Source organism: Ictidomys tridecemlineatus, chromosome 9 (assembly GCF_052094955.1).
Source record: "Ictidomys tridecemlineatus isolate mIctTri1 chromosome 9, mIctTri1.hap1, whole genome shotgun sequence".
NCBI classification, from domain to species: Eukaryota; Metazoa; Chordata; class Mammalia; order Rodentia; family Sciuridae; genus Ictidomys; species Ictidomys tridecemlineatus.
This window is the reverse complement of record NC_135485.1, coordinates 121,166,221-121,186,349: the sequence shown is the minus strand read 5'-3', so window position 1 is coordinate 121,186,349 and position 20,129 is coordinate 121,166,221. Positions and strand designations below refer to the sequence as shown.

Here is a 20,129-nt window from a genome sequence, read left to right as displayed (position 1 = left end):
GAACATGTCAGGCTGTGGATGAGGAAGGTGAGATTCTTAAACAGCTTTCAAATTAAGGTGAAGGAAAATCTCTTTGGCTGTTCTTGCGAAATAAAAGCCCCATGAGCTGAAATGCTTTATTTTCAAAAGTCTTATGAGACTTCCCCACGGTGAATGCTTAGGATTTTTTCCCTCCCATAAAATTTTTCTTATGAGTGTACAATTCTACAACATACTCCTAATTACTCCTTCTAACACCCCCTGATCGTGATTTAATGGCATAATTGTAAGCTTGTGGGGCAAATGACAATTTCTGTGGATCAACCCTCTATTTAAAAGCCTGTGCTCAGTTATAAGATTTTGTTTATTTTCAACCTCAGGAGGCAAGACCACAGAATTGCTTATATATTTATTTTTGCTTTGTTTTTTTCTTTTTTCTTTTTCTTTTCTTTTTTTTTTTTTTTTTTTACTTCGTAGTCAATGTCCTATCTGGAGTGAGAAATATGATAACACATTATTATGCATTTTAAAAATAATTCTTCCCATATTTTTTGGTGGTTTCAACTGATTGAGTTGCTTCTTTCTCCTCACACTCTTTAATCCTTCAGAACAAATGTGGCCCCATCAGACTTGAGAACCAGGAAGACAAAAATGAATAGAGATGATTTAGTTTAATTTCATCTCCTGGGTAATTCGATTAGAAATCTGCATCTGAAGATATTTATAGGCTAATGACACACACTTACTGAAGGGTGTGTGTGTGTGTGTGTGTGTGTGTGCCTGTGTGTGGACACACATCCGCACGGCGGCACATCTCCTCTTAGACAACAATACCTGGGTCTGGTGTCTGCTTCATTATGTCCCCAAGACACCTCTCCTCAATGACACTTTTTATCCTATCCAGTCCGGCTCCAAGAACTGTCACTTTAGTAACCTGGCTTATTTCCTCAGATCCTAAAGCTTTTTTTCCAAAGATGTCCAGCAAAACCTCAGTCCAGAACCATGCCACCATCTCTCTGCCCACCTTGATTATCCAACAGATGGTACAATGGAGAAACAGGCCCCTTCTCATGCCCTTCCTAGGTTCTAAAAACCCCCAACTTCCTCTCTGTGTTGCCCAGTGCTTCCAGAGTTATTTTTCCTACATTCCCTTAGTATTCTCTTTCTGGTAACTCAACTGTACAGCACCCGTGTTGTAGCATCTCGTTTCCCTGACTAAAAGTAATTGATAGAGTACTTGGCAAAAGCAGTTCTCAGGTCATAGGGATTCTGGGATTGGTTTGATTCTGTGTTTGGCCTTCCATGCAGTGCTGAGTTCCTGGCTGTGGTAAATGGGAATCTAGTAATTTAGCATTTGGGGTGAGGTCACGATTGAATTATCACCTGTGTTCCATGGTGTTCAGAGTGACTGTTAAAGGACTCAAATTTGTTAGAGACCAAGTGGTGCTAACTTTGACTAGATAATGGCAAAAGAAATATGACTCAGGATGATATTCTGAATTTACTAGGAACCTAAAGAACGAAAACTACAAACTGAAGCTTTGAACTTGCAGCTCAAGTCAGCCATAGTTAAGAGAACTGGCAAGTTTCTATGGGAGCCCTAAAATGAATCTCCCTGAAGATCAGACCCAAATTGACTGGCAGATGCAACAGGTACCCAGTAAGGGGATGTCTATATTTGTGAACACCCATGAACAGGGTTAGATTTCAACACATTGCCGGAAGTCAAGTGCAACTCTCAGTCAGAGATAGCTTATAGTTTCAAGAGAACAGCAAGAGTTTTCTGCTTATATTGTCATAAACCTAGGAAATACATGTGGATTAGCAAAACTATACTCTATGTAGGTGGTGATTTCAATCAGCATGTAATTGTGGCTTCTCATAGCAATGTTTCATGACCTCAGATTGGGGCATTTAACATTGAAATGTCCAGTGGTCTGGCCTATCTCCAAATCCCTCTGTTAGGACTTTGGTAAAATCAGAGTTGCTAGAATTGGGGTACAAAGTCTGCAACACTGATTTGGTCCCACTTTATATGGATCTTTGCACTGCTGGGTTGTACAGAATCTAAAACTTTGGGTAAATACTGTTGGTTAAAAAAAAACACTGAAGAGCATGTCAACCAATAACTTCTAATAAAGTGCAGATGAACAGTTGATGGATATTTGGCCTCTGTAGATGACACTGGGGAAATATCACCCCATAAAGAAATTGCCTTAAAAAAAATGAACAGCCAACTAGAATTTCTACTGCAGTGAGAAATTGTTATTGCAAAATGGCATATATTAAAATATTTTAACATGTGTGATGGTTTGGATCTAGAAAAGTCCCTGGAAATGCTCATGTTTTGAAAGCATAGTTCCCAATACAGCAAAGTTCAGAGGTTGGGATTTTTTTTTTTTTTTGGTACTGGAAATTGAGCCCAGTGTGCTCTACCACTATGCTGCACCCTCAGCCCTTTTTAAATTTTTTTTATTTTAAGGTAGTTCTTGTTAAGATACTAAAGATGGCCTCAAACTTGTGATCCTCCTGCCTCCGTCTCTCCAAGATTGCTGAGATTAAAGGTATGTGCCACCCAGAGGCAGGGCTTTTAGGCAGTGATGAGAGATATAACCTCACCTGTGGGTTAACCCATTTGATGTATTAATGATTTGAATGACAGGTGAGGTATGGTGCCTTGGGAATTATATCTTGTCCCCTGGCTCTTCATCACTTCTATCTCTGTTTCCTGGCTGCCATGAGCTGAGAGCCTATTCTCTACATGCCTTTCTACTATGATGTTCTGCTCCATTTTGGGCCCACAGCAATGAATTTGACTGACCATGGATTGAACCTCTGAAACCATGAGTCTCAAATAAAGTTTTCTGACTATAAGTTGTTCTTGTCAGGTTATTTGGTCACAGCAATGGAAAGTGCTACCACAACATCCTTATCCTTTGATTTGTGCATAAATAAGTCTCCTTTTAAAGGTTGTACAGAATGATACCTTATAATTTCCTATGAGGTTAAGGACATCAGTCAGGTAGAAGTAATTCTAACGTTAAGGCAAAGAGCTTTTATTTATTTTCATTAATTCTAAGACACATGTTTTATACATTTTCAATTTCTGAAATTAGATGCATCTTCTAATTAATGGTCCTTGGATTAATGGTCTTTGGATTCAAAGAAATATCATGTCTCTCTTTGTCTCTAAATATAGGTTTGGAAGGTGCAGTGGTATATCTGATTCAGGGTGAAATCTTCCAGGAGATCAGATGAGAAGTTTATTCAAGATGACCCCAGGCAGAGAACATATTTTTATGGAATAGAGAGTAACATCTTATTAATGAATTCTATTATTTCTGTGTGGCAATGCACTATTAAACTATTTTGTATTCATCACTACTGAGCAATGTGAGCCATCTTCCCTGGTGGGCACCTCTTCATCCAGGGAGTTGGAAGGGCACTACAGGGATAGGACTTCACTCACTAACAATGGAGCTCTTGTTGGGAGCACCAAATGCTGCAGCAGTTTTAATACCTTAGTTAAAATCTGGTAGTTGTTTTTTCCTTTTAATACAAGAAGAAACTCCTGTTAGAATTAGTGTGAGTCATACATCATAAACATTCAGTGCGCAAATCCCTGTGGGTTTTGAATGCCAAACAACTCTGTATGCTTACATTTTTTTAAAACTGCATTGTAGAATGCTAGAAAACATATGTTAAGCTCGCTGGTTTTAAGTAACGCTATAGTACTTTTAAAAATACATACTATAAAGTAAACCATTCATAAATTCCAATGCATTACCAGTTATGTGATGTTAGAATCTTGACTACGTCATTTCTTATGCATAATCCTCTTTCATTGTTTTAACCCACTAGGTAGAAATTTTAGAACTATATTGAGAGAAAATATATTCAAAAGCTAATGCACACATAGCAGTATTTACATGTATTTAAATAACCACCTTCTTAACCAATCTGGCCTCACTAAAAACACTGAGATTTCCAGTAAATCAAAACCATCTCCAAAACATGCAAAGGTACATGAGACTCATGAAGATGTTAATGTTTGTGGTAAATATCCATTTATGCAAAGCAACAAAAATAATAATCGTGCATCTGAGTTTGTAGTCAGCAATCAAAATCTCTAGAATAAATGAGATTTCATTCAATTATAACTAACAGGATGCAGAATATGTATACTAAAAGAAAACAGCACTAACACTAGGCGATTTAACAATAAAAATTAGAAGAGTATATTTATGGTAGTCATCTTTAGTTGATACATGCAAAATATTGGGAGAAAGTGTTTTTTCCCTTTCAAACATTAAAGGAAAAAAATACTTTCAGTAAAGCCCATTGCAAAAAATATAAAACATGAAAAATAAAGGAAGAAAGAATTTTACATGATTGCTAAATCATACAGCATCAGCAACAGGTTCAATGTGTGTCTGTACACTTTCAGGAGTGGCTTCTATGTAACCCGGAGCTCTGCATTGCTGTTTATAACAGAGGAGGCTCTAAGAGAACCTCACAGAACTGAAATTATTGTGAAGCACAAAGCTAGTGTATATTCTCCATTGTTGCTAACACTCTAAAAATGATCATTTCTGGCTACATCCTGAACAGATTTTGAAGCACAGCCTGGGACAACGGTGAGCTTGCTCTAGTTCTATATCTTTGAACACAGGAAGGAAAACTCTTTGATCACACTGCCCCGCTCTGGTCAAAGAGAGAAAATTAGGTTAGCCTTTGAAACTGTTCTAGCATCTAACACAAATTCATCTAAAATGTACTTCATTAAAAGATATGGCAAAAGAGCCAAATAGTATGTAATTCAGCTTAAAAGTTGAAGAAAATCTTTGAGTCTTTTGACTTAACAACTTGGCAAGGGGTAATGTATTATTGTTGGTACTATTGTTTCCATAGAAACATCTTTTACAATTCTTAAAAGAATAGAATAAAATATTATATTGATATATAACGCCCCTTGCTATGTACAAATGCAAATTTAAAAGACTGGCTTATTAAACTACAGATGGAAAAATTGAGAATATGCTGCTAATATGAAACACTGCTCTATACTTTTAATCATTGTTTTGTTTAAAAGAAAAACCAAGTTAATTATTGAAGTTGCCAAACCTTAAATGCCAAAAGAGTTACAGTGCTATTGAAAAGCAAGTCTCAGAAATTTATAAATTCCTAGCCAGGGCAACTGTTCACTCTGTTCACTGTTATTGTCTTTAGTTGATATTAATAATAACAGTAATGATAGAAGTGATGGCAATTAACACTGGTCATTTATTGTGTCAGACACTGGTCTAAACTCTATACATGTAATAACTCTTTCACACTCGTAAGAGAGTTGTACAGAATGATACCTTATAAACCTTTTAAAATGTGGTTCTCATAAGAGAACTATAAATTAGACAGTATTTTTAGCCCTATTTTACAATTAGCAGAACAGTGAGGATTAGTGACTTGTTCGCCATTCCACAGCTTAAATGGGTGTTAATTCTGGGATTCTCACCCAGGTCATCTGATGCTAGCTCTTCCACTCTGCTAAAATATTGAGGAAATAAAAAAATTTATTTGTCTTCTTTACTCAAGCCTTCTCTTACGCTGGGAAATAAATGTCATTCTTCCTCTATAATTCTTTTTACTATCAAGATCAAATCAATAAGTCGCATGTTGATTAGTTATGTACTGCTCTAGTATAAATGATAATAAAGATCCAAAAAAACAAATGCTATAAAAGGCACAGTTATCTTGATGTGTGTGTGGCTATGTGTATTCAAATGAAGGAAGCATTGGAAGTCTGAGACAACTAGAAACTGTTCTTTTTCTTTGAGCCGTGACTATTTTAAACTATGTTAATGATAGTTTTTGAGTGCCTTTTTTTTTGTATTAACTACCCAGTTTCTGTATTCTTAAATTACCTGAATCTCTGTCCTGAGCTTCAACCCTTGTGACAAATGCCCCTGGACTTTGGTTTTCTTTAACTGAAGCTTCATACAGGTGCTGCATAAATTCCGGTGCATGGTCATTTACATCAAGAACAGTGATTGTCAAGGTCTGCGATGAAGAAAGTGCTGGCGTGCCATCATCCAGGGCCAGAAGGGTCAGAATGTGCTGAGTTTTTAGTTCATAATCCAAAGGACGAATTGTAGTTAGTAAGCCTGTTTTGAAAGACAAAAAAAAAAAGCAGTGTGTTATGAATATTCCTTAGGTTGGTTATGTTCATTCTACCCAGGTCAAACTTATTTAAATTGATAAGCACTCAATTTTCTTTTTTAAATTTTTTAAATATTTACTTTTTAGTTTTCGGTGGACACAACATTTTTATTTTATTTTTACGTGGTGCTGAGGATCCAACCCAGCGCCCTGCGCATGCCAGGTGAGCGTGCTACCACTTGAGCCACATCCCTAGCCCAACACTCAATTTTCATTGTTAAAGAATGAATATATTAAACCAACTTTGAATTCGTATTAACAGTTCATATTTTTTAGTCAGAAAAATCAATTTATTTATGGGGATGAATGAAAATTCAAAAACCATCTATGGTCTCCCAGAAGGACTACGCAGCATGAATTATGATGTCATTTGCTGGTAAATGGATGGAACTGAAGAACATCATGCTAAGTGAAATAAGCCAGATTCAGAAAGTCAAGGGTTGAATATGTAGAAGATAAAGAGAAGAAAGGAATAAAACACAGAACCTCAAAAAATAGAAGGGAGTAGAGTACAGGAAGGATATCGAGGGGGAGGGAGGAGAGAAGGGAAAGGGGAGGCATTGGGGAACGAAATCAACCAATGTGCAATGTGCATGTACAGGCATCGCAGTGACACCCACTGTTAGGCATGATTATAATATGCCAACTGAAAGGCAAATAAAGAGAAGTGAGTTCAGTAGAGTAGAGGAAAGGCACCAAGGGGAGGGAGGAGAGGAGAAAAAGGAGAAGTACTAGAAAATCATGTTTTACCATGTATAAAAAATGCTGCAATGAGTCTCACTGTTATGTATAATTACAATACACTGATTAAAAACATAAAATTAATTGCTTATCCAATATTTCCCTCACTTAAACGATATTTATGATATTAACAACACATATTTTCATGTCACATGATACTCCATGTTTAAAAGTGATTGCGTTATAAAAATATGAGTATGACTACATTACTTAAAGATGTTTGATTTTTTTTTTTTTTGTACTGGGGATTAAACCCAGGGGCACTTAACCACTGAGCCACATCCCCAGTCCTCTTTTTTTAAATTTTATTTTATTTACAGATAGGGTCCTGCTGAGTTGCATAGGGTCTGATTGAGTTGCTGAAGCTGGCTTTGAACTCACAATCCTACTGCCTCAGCCTTCCAAGCCACTGGGATTACAAGCATGTGTCATCATGCCTGGTGAGATGTTGATTTTTGTTAAAGAGTTTTGGCTTTACACTTAATCTGAGTTAACTGTTTTATTTTATTTTTTTACAATAAATAGCAAGGGTGCTATAACATGGCTTTATCATATTGCCATTGAAGCACATAATCCATATGAGTAAAGTGCTTCACAAAGCTAGTCATTGTAAGATTTCAATTGTCACATTTTTCTTTTAGGACTGCTGATTTCTTCTCTCATCCTTTAAGAACTTTTCTTAAAATAATTCAAGAGGTTTATGAAATCTTTATAAAAATAGTTCCTCAATAATTACTCATCACATCATATCTCACAGCCACTAAAGCCATTTCTCTATAAGAAACATAAATCTTGTGAGAGGAAAAAATTTCACCTCCTATGGATGCATTTGGTTATTACCATTTTAAGTCTTTGAAAAATATCTCAACTGAAACAGCCATTGCAATTGCTCAAAAACCATGATACTGAGATACAATTCTAATTTTATTCATTCTCTTTAACAATCCGAAATAGACCTTCCTTGGTCATGTTGGAAAACATTTTAAGTATCATTGAAATAGGTCCTTGGAGAGCCCCAGCCTGTGTCTGGACTATCTCCCTGTCAGTTGGGCATTTAGGTGGTGTCTATGCATGCCTCAGAATGGAACCATATGCACAGGATTTAATAAATATTTTGATGAAAATTTCCAACAGAATAGAGCCAGACTACAATCATGACTTCCAAATCCTGTACATTCAGTTCCATTCCAAATAATGCTCTTATTAACAGTTGGGTCAAATGGTGTACATCTGAGATTTTTTCCTGAGGCTTATATAGAAAATTTTTTTTTTAGAGAATGAGATAGAAGTCTATTAATTTTTCAATTTTCCCTGAAAATCAAGGAGAAGGAAATTCATTTCCAAATTCAGAACACTACTCTTTGTACATATATACTCTTTCATCAAGTTACATCAAAACTTAGAGTAGTTGTTATGTGGCAACAAAGTGGCAGCAAACAATTGAAGTCACAGTGAGAGACATTTTCACAAAGTATTTGACAGTGATCTTCTAAACACAAAAGGGTACAATAGATGTGAAAAGCAACACCCTTAATGTCCACATGAATTCAACCATTAAAATATGTATATATTATTTTCAATTATTTACAAATATCTGTTTACATAATATAAAGATAAGTTTCTGTGTCTAAGTCTTTAAATAGTGGTGTTGATTGGTCATGTTCCTGCCTTGATTTACTTTTAGCTTCATCTCTTACTGCAAGGTCCCATGATGGGGGCAAAGAAGTTTGCTATTGTATATTCAGCCTATGAGACATGAGCTAGCTACAGTGTAGCTACTATTAACAAACAGGCAAATTAAAGTTTGTTCTCAAAGCACTACCTCTGCACTTATCATATATAAGTTAAAAAGTGTAACAACTCAAACATTTTTAAAGCATATGCATCCTGAGAACTATTATTTTAAAAGGAAGGAATATTAAAAGGATAAATGTAAATTGGTAATAAGAAGCTTTAATTGAAAGAGAGGTAAAAATGCATCCAAATCAGAAAAAAAAAAAGAAATAAAAATATCCTTGTTTGCGGAACACATAATCTATTAAATAGAAAACCTTGGTGATTTTACAAAAAAAGAAAACCTCTTATAATAAATAATTTCAGTAAGGTTACACAATATAAAATCTACATACAAAATCAACTGCATTTCTATACACTAATAAGAAGCTACTGAAAATTAGGAAAACAGCTCCCTTAATATAGCACCAAAAGGAGTAAAATACTTAGGGCTAAACTTAACTAAGGAGGTGAGCAACTGCTATACCAAAATTTACAAAACACTGATGAAAGAGTTAAAGAAGGCTCATCCAAATGGAAAGATATCCCATGTTCATGGAGTGGAAGACTCAATATGGTTCAAACAGTCAAACTATCCAAAGTCATCTACAGATCAATGCAACCTCTATCAAAATTTCAGTAACACTTTTTACAGAAACAGAAAAATATCCTGAAATTCATATAAAATCCCAAATAGCCAAAGTAATCTTGAGAAAAATGAACACAGGTGGAGGAATCACACTTCAAAATATACTACAAAGCTACCGTATAGCACTGGCCTCAAGACAGTGATATACCAGTGGTACAGAGTAGAGAGCCAAAAAATAAATCTACTTATGTATGGTCAACTAATCTCGGACAAAAGTGCCAGGGATACACAATGAGGAAAGGATAGTTTCTTCAAGAGATGAAGGAGAAATGTGAGAAAATCTTATATCCTCCAGGCAGAAGAATCCAGTTGGACCCTTATCTTACACCATATGTACAAATAAACTCAAAGTGCATTAAGTACTCAAATGTAAAATCAGAGACTATAAAACTCCTAGAAGAAAATATAGGAAAGAACTTTACGACATTGGTCCTGGCAGTGATTTCATGAGCTGAATAATAAAAGCACAGACTACAGACATCCAACTCAGAAGCTTCTGAACAACAAACAAAAAAAGGCAACCTATGGAATGGAGAAAATACTGGAAAGCCACACACATTTAGTAAGGGCTCTGTATTCAAACTATATGAAGAACTCCTGCGATTATAAGGAAAAAATAATACAACCAAACTTAAAATTAACAGAGAACTTGAATACGTATTTCTTCAAAAAAGCCATACAAGTGGCCAGCAAGTTAATGAAAAAAAAAGTTCACTATCATTAGTCATCAGTTAAAGGCAATTAAAAGCCACAATGAAATATCTCCTTATAATTACCGGGATGGCAGGGTTCAAAAAATAAAAGACAAGAAGAGTCGGCAAGGATGTGGAAAAACTGAAACCTTGAATACTGCTGGTAGTAATGCAAAAATTTTCAGCTGTAAACATTTCTAGATTTCTCAAAAAAGAAAAAAAAGAAAGAAAATTATCACACAACCCAGAATTACCACTTCTGGATGTTTATCCAAAAGAACTGGAGTCAAATGGAATACTATTTAGCCTTCAAAAAAGAATGAATTTCTGTTAATATGTGATAACATGGATGGACTTTGAGGATATTATGCTAAGTAAAATAAGCCAATGACAGAAATATAAATATTTCATTATTCCACTCATAGGAGGTATCTTGAAATAGTCAAATTCATAGAGTCAAAGAGTGCAATGGGGATTGTCCAGCTGGATGGAAGGAGAAAGGGAGAAATCATAGTTTTGGTTAAATGAGATGAATCAGCTCTAGAAATCTGTTGTATAACATGATACCCATGGTCAAAGATAACGTATTATACAAACAAAACTTTGTTAAGAAAGTAGGTCTCGTGTTAAGTTTTCTTACCACAACAAAATCAAATAGAAAATGTATAAAGTGACACACAGGACACTGTACCTGACGACTCATCCAGCAGGAAGGTCATGTGGTCATTTCCTGAGAGGATGCTGTATGTTACTTCTCCATTCCTTCCTTCATCTGGATCTTGAGCACTCACGTGGTGCACCACGGAGCCCACCGCAGCATCCTCTCTGATGTAGGCGAAGGGAAAAGTCGTGAAAGTGGGCCTGTGGTCATTTGCATCCAAAATCACCACTTTTGCTACCAGTGATCTCAGTCGCCGGTCTGTCACGTTCACAGCCTGATCGGAGGCGGTGACTGTCAGGATGACAGCTGGGGTACTCTCTCTGTCCAGCGGGGAGGCGGTGACTAGCATGCCCGATGAGGGGTGGATGAGAAATGGATTCACTCCAGGATGGTGGGACTCGATGAAGTATTGTATCCGACTGTTCAAAAAGCTACCATCGCCGTCTTGGGCATGGAATTCGTACACCAGAGTTCCTACCGGCACATTCTCTTCGACACTTATCACAATGAACTCATCCTGGAAAGATGGAGAATGGTCGTTCTGATCTTCCACATCAATACTGAGGAAGACGGTGCTGTTCAGGGGAGGATGTCTGCCCCAATCTTCAGCAATCACCCTGAAAAGGTAATGAGATGTCGTTTCATAATCAAGTGCCTTAGAAAGGTACAAGTCTCCCGTGGAGCTGTGGATTTCGAAGTGACTATCCTTGTCATTGGCAGCAATGGTAAAGTGTAGCTTTCCATTGTGATGCTGTTGAAGGTGATCGGGTGACTTTATCAAGCTCATTATTTTTGCCGGCTTCAAGTTTTCTGGTATAACCAAATGCCTAATGTTCTGAGAAATGATAACTCTCCCTTTGTAGAGTGGTATCACCTGGAGCAAGAATAAAAAGGAGCTGTTAGTTTGGAGTAATTTTAAGCAATTAATAAAATAGTAACATAATATTAAATACTAATGGCATGTTACAATATTAAATACTAATATATGTTACAATATTAGTTTGGAAACTAATTCCTACTTGTGCAATATATACATGTTAATTGGTCAGAAAATATGCCTCATAAGATTAAAAATTACATGATATTTAGGATATAGGAAATGACATGATTTTCCACTTTTTGTGATGTGTGAAATGGTAGTTTTGTGAGGCCATATTGGGGTTAAGCTGAAATATAACCTTGTGGTTCTTCAAAGGAAATGTGGGACAGCTAGTTCTCCAAATTACTGTAAATCCTAGAGATCAATTTATCCATAATGACATCTTTGTACATGTAAATTGCATGTATCTTTGTCTGAAATTTTAAAAAAATAATTGAGGTATAGCCATGTAGATTTTTCTCCAAATCTTTATTTCTTGAATCCATAAAGAATATAATATGAAAACAGAATTGTTGGGGAAATATATTCTTGATTATATACATATATTTATATTAACATCACTGATTATCAGGTGCATCAACAAAGAACTCTACCTATGCAGTCACTCGGTCTTAACTTTGGTTGGAGGGCTTTTCTTATCTGAAGACTTCATAGAACTTGTTTGATTTAAGTAAAGCCTTTTTTAAGGCTTTTATAATCCATATTTTTTAATCCATATTTTTATGGATCTTAAGCAACTGTTCTAAGCTTTAAAGATGGCAAAACACTAAGTGATTTGTGATATGGCCATTGTTTACATACAAATTTCTCCTCACAATTTACCAGGTCCTTCCCATTAGGATATAATAAAAGAAAAGACACAACATAAACAAAGCAACCTAAATGCCCACGGAGTGATGAATGCCTTGTCAAGAACTGCCCCAAACTAATTCTAAAAGTTATATGGATTTAAATCAATTCCTAGGGATCACAAAGAAATAAATATATGTGCAAAGTGATCTTAAAATAGTATTCGTGTATTGAATGTATTTTCACTCTCTACACTTGTATACAAATCAAACAAAACCTTCAGAATATTCTTTCACATTTTATGGTGACAACATTACCTGAATATTAACAATTGCCTCTCCGTGAAGGGCAGGTACTCCCTGGTCACTGGCGATAACCGTCATCCTGTAGGAAGGTCGATAATCATGTGAAAGCATCGTGGTGGTTCTTATTTCACCATTGTTGGCATCGATCTTAAAGTGATCAGAATAATTTTCTACATACGCACACACACACACACAAATTAAGAAACAAATGTTAATTGACCAGGCAGAAAACCAATTAATCCAATGTATCTATGATCATTTGGAATATGTATTTGCCTTAAGTTCCATGACAGCTTGAACATCTTGGAGGTGACAGACTCAAACCTTATACAATGTATCGAAATGTCATATGCTATCACATTAATAAGCACATCTTTTATGTTTTCATGTATCTGTTCAAATAAATTTAAATTAAACAAGACAAGAAGACCACACACAAGAAACATAACAAATTTTTAAAAAATGTTCAAGCATATTAAACAAGTAAATAAAATGACGTAATTAACTTGTTGTGCTCTCACCGCCTAGCTTCAATAATTATTAATTCATGGACAATCTTAATTCATCTATTCCTAGTTTTTATATTTCCCATCTCCCATTTCCTTCTGAACAAGAAGGAAATCATAACATTTCCAGAAATCATATCATTTCTTCTATATACACTTCAACATGGACCTCTAACAGATAATGAATGCTTTTAAATAATTATAGTACCATGAAATACTTTTAAAAATAACAGTGATCCTTTAACATCATCCAATATCCAGGAAGTTTTCAGATTTCCGATAGCCCCATAAATATCTTTTGGTTGGATTCTTCAAATTAGCATCAAAACAAAGTTTGTAGAGTTCATATTTCTTGAAGTCATTCATTCCTGCCGTATATCTCTCTATTTCACCCTTGCAATTCATCTGGTGAAGAAGCTGAATCATGTCTCTTGAAGTTTCTCATGGTTTAAATTGGGTTGTTGCATTGCTGACAGGTGGCTTCATATCTTCCTCTGGTTGTCCAATTGGAAGGGGGATCTGGAAAACTGATGGGACTCTTGTGGATTTCTCGGCCAGACAACAGCACAAACAGTGCTTCCCTACAAAGGCACCTGCTTGGTTGCCTTTTGTTTTTGATGTTGACCTTGTTGATTCACAGCCTAGATCTATGGACTCATAAGGACTCCAAAACATACAACATTACCATACTGTATGCTCATTTATGAGTCGGAATATTTCAATAAAAGAAATTGCCTTTCATCTATTTTTTTTTGATAAACCAAAGGAACAGTTTATTACAGGAAAGACAAGATAAATGCTTGATGCTGAACTTTTAACTAGCTTTGAAATAATGGGTGGCTTTACTAATATCCTCCAATGTTCCAACTATAAGTACAGTTCTGTCTTTTTTTTTTTTTTTACAAATTATTAAGCATGACATTAAACAAATGTCCTTCAACATATTGTCATTGTTATCATTAATGGTGCTCATATTATTGAACACTGGGATCATCTTAAATATGATTCCTGGACCACTTGGATGCAATTCCAATGATCTTCATAAACTCCTTGGAACGGGCAGAGCAAAAACCAAAATGGTGCAGACTCTTCCTGTAGATTTCTTGTGTAACATCTATAATCAGTCATTTCTCTAAAGACTTCTGGTTTCTTTTGGTGGAAAATGGTTTGGGGAGACCATATCCTGGACATTAGGGATGTTCATTATTTCTGGGTTGATCATCATTTCTAGGCCTTTTCAGTGGACAGAGAACAGACACACTTATGCACAAAAATATATCATAAGTTCATATAGATGTTTATAATTCAGATTGATACCACAGGGTCTTGAGTTAAATAGCAGATTTTATTCTTTAATTAAACCTGAATACACCAAAAATGGAAAAAACAAAACAAAGCCTCAGACAAAGCCTTATCCGATAAAGTCTCCCATTCTTTGTTTAAACAATTGCTGAGTCACTAGTATTGAATGATACCAATTATCAAACATATAAAGTCAAATAAAAAAGAACTCCTGCCTTTAAGAAACTCAGGTATTGAGCAAGAAGTTATGTAACATTTATTAGTTACGATTTCTGTGATATAAGGCACTCACTTTAGTCTCACCAGAATACTGTGGCGTGTTCTCACAAATATGATTCAAATCTCTGCTCCCATTTCACTAATTTTTATCTTGTTTCTCTATTATATTTTGTAGTTGCCTCTATTTTGTAATGAGATAAAAATTACTGCATTTTTACATTGTTACATCCTAAAAGTTATTTTGGAAACCAGGCTGATCAATTCTCAACATTTCCTCAAGATTTTAAATGAAATGACCAAGTATAAAGAAATCAGTGGGCCTATATATACCTCCAGAGCTCATTCCTTTCTTCTTTATCCATAGAAAGCCACTTTACCTAACTGAAGTGAAGGTTTATGTATCTATTCCTTACATTCAAAAATATGCATAACATGGTTTTGCTTATTTTTAAATAATGGTATTACAGCAGGATTATAGCCCAACGTAAGGATGCGTGCATGTGTGTTCCTCTTCACCCCTGTGGCTTTTCATAGGTGGACCACGTTCTCTTTCCCTGCTCAGAATAAAACAGGAAAAAATATAATACAAAGATCTTACTGGTCTTACGGACCTAATTACCAGAGGAAAATCTTTGAATGCATGCTTGAAAAGCCACTTTCCTTCCTGGGACCAGATTAGAAAAAATTACGAGACTAGAAAAGCTGAGCAGTAATTAATGGGAAGACAAAAAATTAAGAATAAAATTTAAAAGGAGAAAGAATAACTGTCTTTAAATATAGTTCTTCTAATCCCACTATTATGTAAAATTATAATGTACCAGTTTTGCAAAAAGGAAAATTAAGTGAAAATATCAGATAGATCTGCTGCAGTAGGCTCATTATCTCTGCAAAATCACTATTCCAAAACACTGTTCACGTGACCTGCAAAATAGGAAAGAGCTTCTAAAATGTTTACAGGTAAAGAAATCAGGATGTGGGCATAGGAACATGAAAGGAGAACTTGCCCAGGATCCAGGAGGTGATGAGAGGAACATGTGGAACTTCCCTTAAAAGAGGAGACACAATGAACTGAGAACCACTGTTTTAGAGTAAGATACGTTTTTATCTTCTGTAACCTGCCTTTTTTATATAAAATTCAAGGTTTTTCCAGAATCATGTATGCACAGCTCCATACACTCAATTTCATTGTAGAGTACTTTACCATATTATGTAAGCAATTCAAGCAATGCTTCAATAAATATTCTGCTACAGGTCTTGTTCTGCACGTATCTGAGTTTCTCTGAGGTAGACATGAAACTTCAAGGGCTCACTGTGAGCACACCCCCAATTCTATCAGATATCATCCACTCTTCTTCAGAGTAGTTATGCCAACAAGGCTGAGCGTGTTTGAACATGCTTTTGATGATTCAGGCTCCTTTTTAAAATTTGAATGTAGCTTTATGGATCTGTTTCTTTGTAGATTTTTGCTTTTCTTGCTTAAAAATCATTCTTTGCCCTCAATGCTAATGTCAAATCAGTCTCTCATATTTTCTTCTGCAATATTTCAAGGATTTTCCTACTTAAACTACCTCATCTTTGATAGATTGATAGGTAGATATATAATTTTATTTTGCTGATAGTATATCTTTTCATACAAGTCTCCATTTATGTGGGATGAGTTCTCTATTCTTCCCCTGGTCTATTTGTTAATCAAAAAATCAATGCAATATTGTCTTAATTACAGAATTTTTTTTTTGTACTGAGGATTGAACTCAGGAGTAATTAACCACTAAGCCACATCCCCAGCACTTTTTATGTTTTATTTACAGACAGGGTCTCACTAAGTTGCTCAGGGCCTCACTAAGTTCCAGAGGCTGGCTTTAAACTCGTGATCTGCCTCCCCCAGCCTTCTTCTAAGCCACTGGGATTTAATTACAGAGGGTAACTATCCTAGTTGTTCTTTGGACATTGTGTTAGTTATTCAGTGATTTTTGCTCTTCCATGTGACTTCCAGAATCAGTTCGTCAAATTCCACCAAAATTCAGTGAGGTTTCAATGGGAAATACACCAAATTTATATATTTAAATCATTTTCATCTTTTGGATATAGAGACTTCCTAAGTATGAATATGACTCAGTTTTTAACTTCATTGGTCGGCTATTTATTTCATTTGCCTTTTTCATTTGTCTTCATTAATATTTTGTAACTTTCTTCATACAGGTCTTATGCAAGTTTTATTGGAATTTTCCCTTTGCCTCTTAATAGGCACAGATGCTGATTTAGGAAGTTCTGAAGTTTATATAATTTAAGGGGTCCTCCTAGAGAAAAATGTATAAATTGCCTACCACCCCCCTTTCCTGGAGAAGGCCACATAGTCAAGGACCTTGAAACTTAAGCTTCATTAGCTTTGCAGTGAATCTGCCCTCACCTTGTGGTTCTTTATGGATTCACTACAAGGAATGAGATCTTTGAAAAACTGCCTAATTTAAAAAGTGCTAGTGAGTTTTGAACGTGGCTCTGGGAAAAAAATATACTACCCTATTAATTCCAATACTTTGCCTATAGTAGTACATCTTGGGTTTTCCATGAAGACAGTCAAATTATCTGCAAGCAATGGCAATATTGTCTCTTGTTTTATTGTCTGTGTCAAACAAGTCAAAGCACCAAATGTCTTTTAAAATGGTCTAAGATACAATGCAAACTAAACCTAATCACCAGAAAAAAATCTGAGGCCTGCAAATTTTAAGACATAAAAGTAAAACTGTTGCAATGAAGTTCCCACATACACAACACATACATGGTAATAATTTATGGTACAGTACCAGTAGGTATTATTTACACTGATGTTAAGAGCAGTCCCTCTTCATAGAGATTCATAGATGTTTGGCACTTGTAACACACTAACTACCATTTCTTATCTACTAGCTACTACTTGCCTTCTGGTAATAGTTGATCTGTACCTTGGATTAGTACAACTTACTCATTTAAGGTGGATGGTTTCTATTTAGGACATAGAAAAGTTTCCACTAAACTCATAAGATTATTTTTTTTTAAATGAAGTGATTCTTGGCAATAGCAAATAAATTTTGTTTTTAATTTTGTTATACTCAAATTTAACTAGAGAATTCTGAATAATTAAAATAGGATGCCACTTCCTAGAAGAAGATAGAGAGCTTATAAATGACAGAGGAAATTCTGAAAACCATTCAGACTTAATATTAGTAAGTTTTACCTGCAGAGATTGAATATAGAACTTCTGCATTACTTCCTTCATCAAGATCCTTTGCAAAAACAGTTGTGACCAACATATTTACTGGTTGACCTTCCAAAACCTGTCACAAAAACACATGGCTTACAAAAAAGACAGCAACATTTTAAAAAGAAGCATCAGTGGGCCTTTAAATGAAAGGACACATTATACTATGCCTTTTTAAAAACTGTTTTAAAATCCATGTACCATCTAAATGTCTACCATAAGAAAAGTTACATGGGTGGAAGTCCATGAAAAGGATCCACCTTACAAATTTAAATCTTTTACTCAGTTTGAACAAATTATCAGGGGCATTTGAACTAATTCTGCAAATAAATAAATTAATTAAAATGATGGAAATCAAATGAACAAAACAGTTATCTATTTTGGATGTTTTTAAAGAATTTTAGCATCTCATTCTCACCTTCTCGGGTCATTGTTTAAAAGGTAGTTGTTATAGTTCAAAATATGCTTAAGATAAATAGGGCCCTTTATTTCAGGAAACATACCTCTCACAGGAAACATATCTTCTTAATAGGAATTTTTCTGGAATATTTTGAAATGCACATGTGGAGTTCAACTCTCCAATTAAGCACAGAATATGATAGAATTGCAAATTATATAATTACCTGATACTGTTTGGCTTTGGGATAATTTTTCTTTAAATATGGTTTCAGAAGATTAGTTTAAAGTTATTAAATGTTCAATAGCTTTTTTTCAGTTGCTCAGTGTGTATATTTGAGCCCAGTTTGTCCAATTTGACTATTTTAGAGCAGTAGCTCTCAAACTTTTTATTTGTACAATGCATCTATTAAAAATAATTACAGCCGGGTGTGGTGGCACATGCCTGTAATCCCAGCAACTTGGGAAGCTAAGGTAAGAGGATTTAAAGTTTAAGTCCAACCTTAGCAATTTAGCAAGACCTTAAGCAACTTAGTGAGACCCTGTCTCAAAAAAAGAAAAGTAAAATAGAAAAATTAAAAATACATCAGTGGTAAAGCACTTCTGTGTTAAATCCCTAGTACCAAAAAAAAAAGAAAAAAGAAAAAAATTACAAGTATACAAATACCTCCAAGATATATTCACTTACTATGTACATGAATTAATATGCTAATTATGCTGTACACTTTGGAAAAGATGCAAAAACATACAAATGTACATGATATAAATGTAATTAGAAGTTTAAAATGACCATTTTAGAATTTTAGATTGTTCCATGCTCTAAACTTCCCATCTTAGTGATGTGCATCATTTGCTCATAAGGATTTCAAAAAGGTGCAAGCAAACCAGTGGTTAAATAATCCATGTGTGAGCATTACTTGAACCGAGGTAATCATATCTGTATGCAAAGGGCAGGAATACATTCCTCCTTAGAAAACAACTGGAGGTGATTCCAAAGAGCATAAATATCTATTCTCTTTTTTCTAAATGTCTTTTTTTAAGAAAAAAACCCCACATATTTACAATTTCTATCTAGAAATCTATGCAATGCCCCACCAAGGCCAGTTTGATAAATTCACATGAATTACCACAAGATGGTGCTCAAAACATTAAATGACTAACAAATCCACGGCAAGGCTACTTTACAAACCTTGATGTGAAGTTCTTTTCCAGGGAGACACTGTGGGAAAAATGGCCTGTTGTCATTGATGTCGGTAACTGTGATATAAACCACCATGGTGGCATTTCGTGGTGGGGAGCCATGGTCCGTCACCAGCACAGTCATTTGATGGTGCACCTGATGCTCACGATCCAATGCCAACCAGCCGATCAGTTCTCCTGAGGAATACAGGGCAGAGCAAAGGACAAGGACACTAGTATCACAGACCACACCCAAAAATAATCCAGAGAAGGAAAATCAAAGATGAAGCTTTGAGCAGAAGTACAACTCCCAAGACCACATACTTAGTTTGGCTCATGCTACTGTTGGAAGAATTTCCTGAAGTTGCTCCTGGTTACTTTGGTATTTCAAATTATTTGCCATCAACCTTTTGAACTAAGAAACTGTGAATTCACACATACACAAAAAAATGATTTGAAAGATTTAAAATAATTGTTCATTATAGGCTGCCACATAGAACAATGGAAAGCATCTGAGCTATGATATAAGTTCTGGCTTTGGGTCCAAGGTCCCCCACCTAACATTCTCTTTGAGCCTACCTCCTGGGGCTGCTCTCTGAATCAAATG

General features: G+C 35.3%; 1 protein-coding gene across 1 annotated transcript in view; it reads right to left on the bottom strand.

The window, feature by feature from the left end:
* Dchs2 (dachsous cadherin-related 2) overlaps positions 1-20,129 on the bottom strand; it is a 258,908-nt gene that overhangs the window by 70,886 nt on the left and 167,893 nt on the right. The window contains exons 6-10 of the mRNA XM_078021990.1: positions 19,533-19,720; positions 17,924-18,023; positions 12,698-12,855; positions 10,742-11,585; positions 5,901-6,140 (exon numbers count right to left, since the gene is read on the bottom strand). Of these exons, the coding sequence (XP_077878116.1) occupies positions 5,901-6,140; positions 10,742-11,585; positions 12,698-12,855; positions 17,924-18,023; positions 19,533-19,720 (1,530 nt within the window). The remainder of the gene's footprint in view (positions 1-5,900; positions 6,141-10,741; positions 11,586-12,697; positions 12,856-17,923; positions 18,024-19,532; positions 19,721-20,129) is intronic.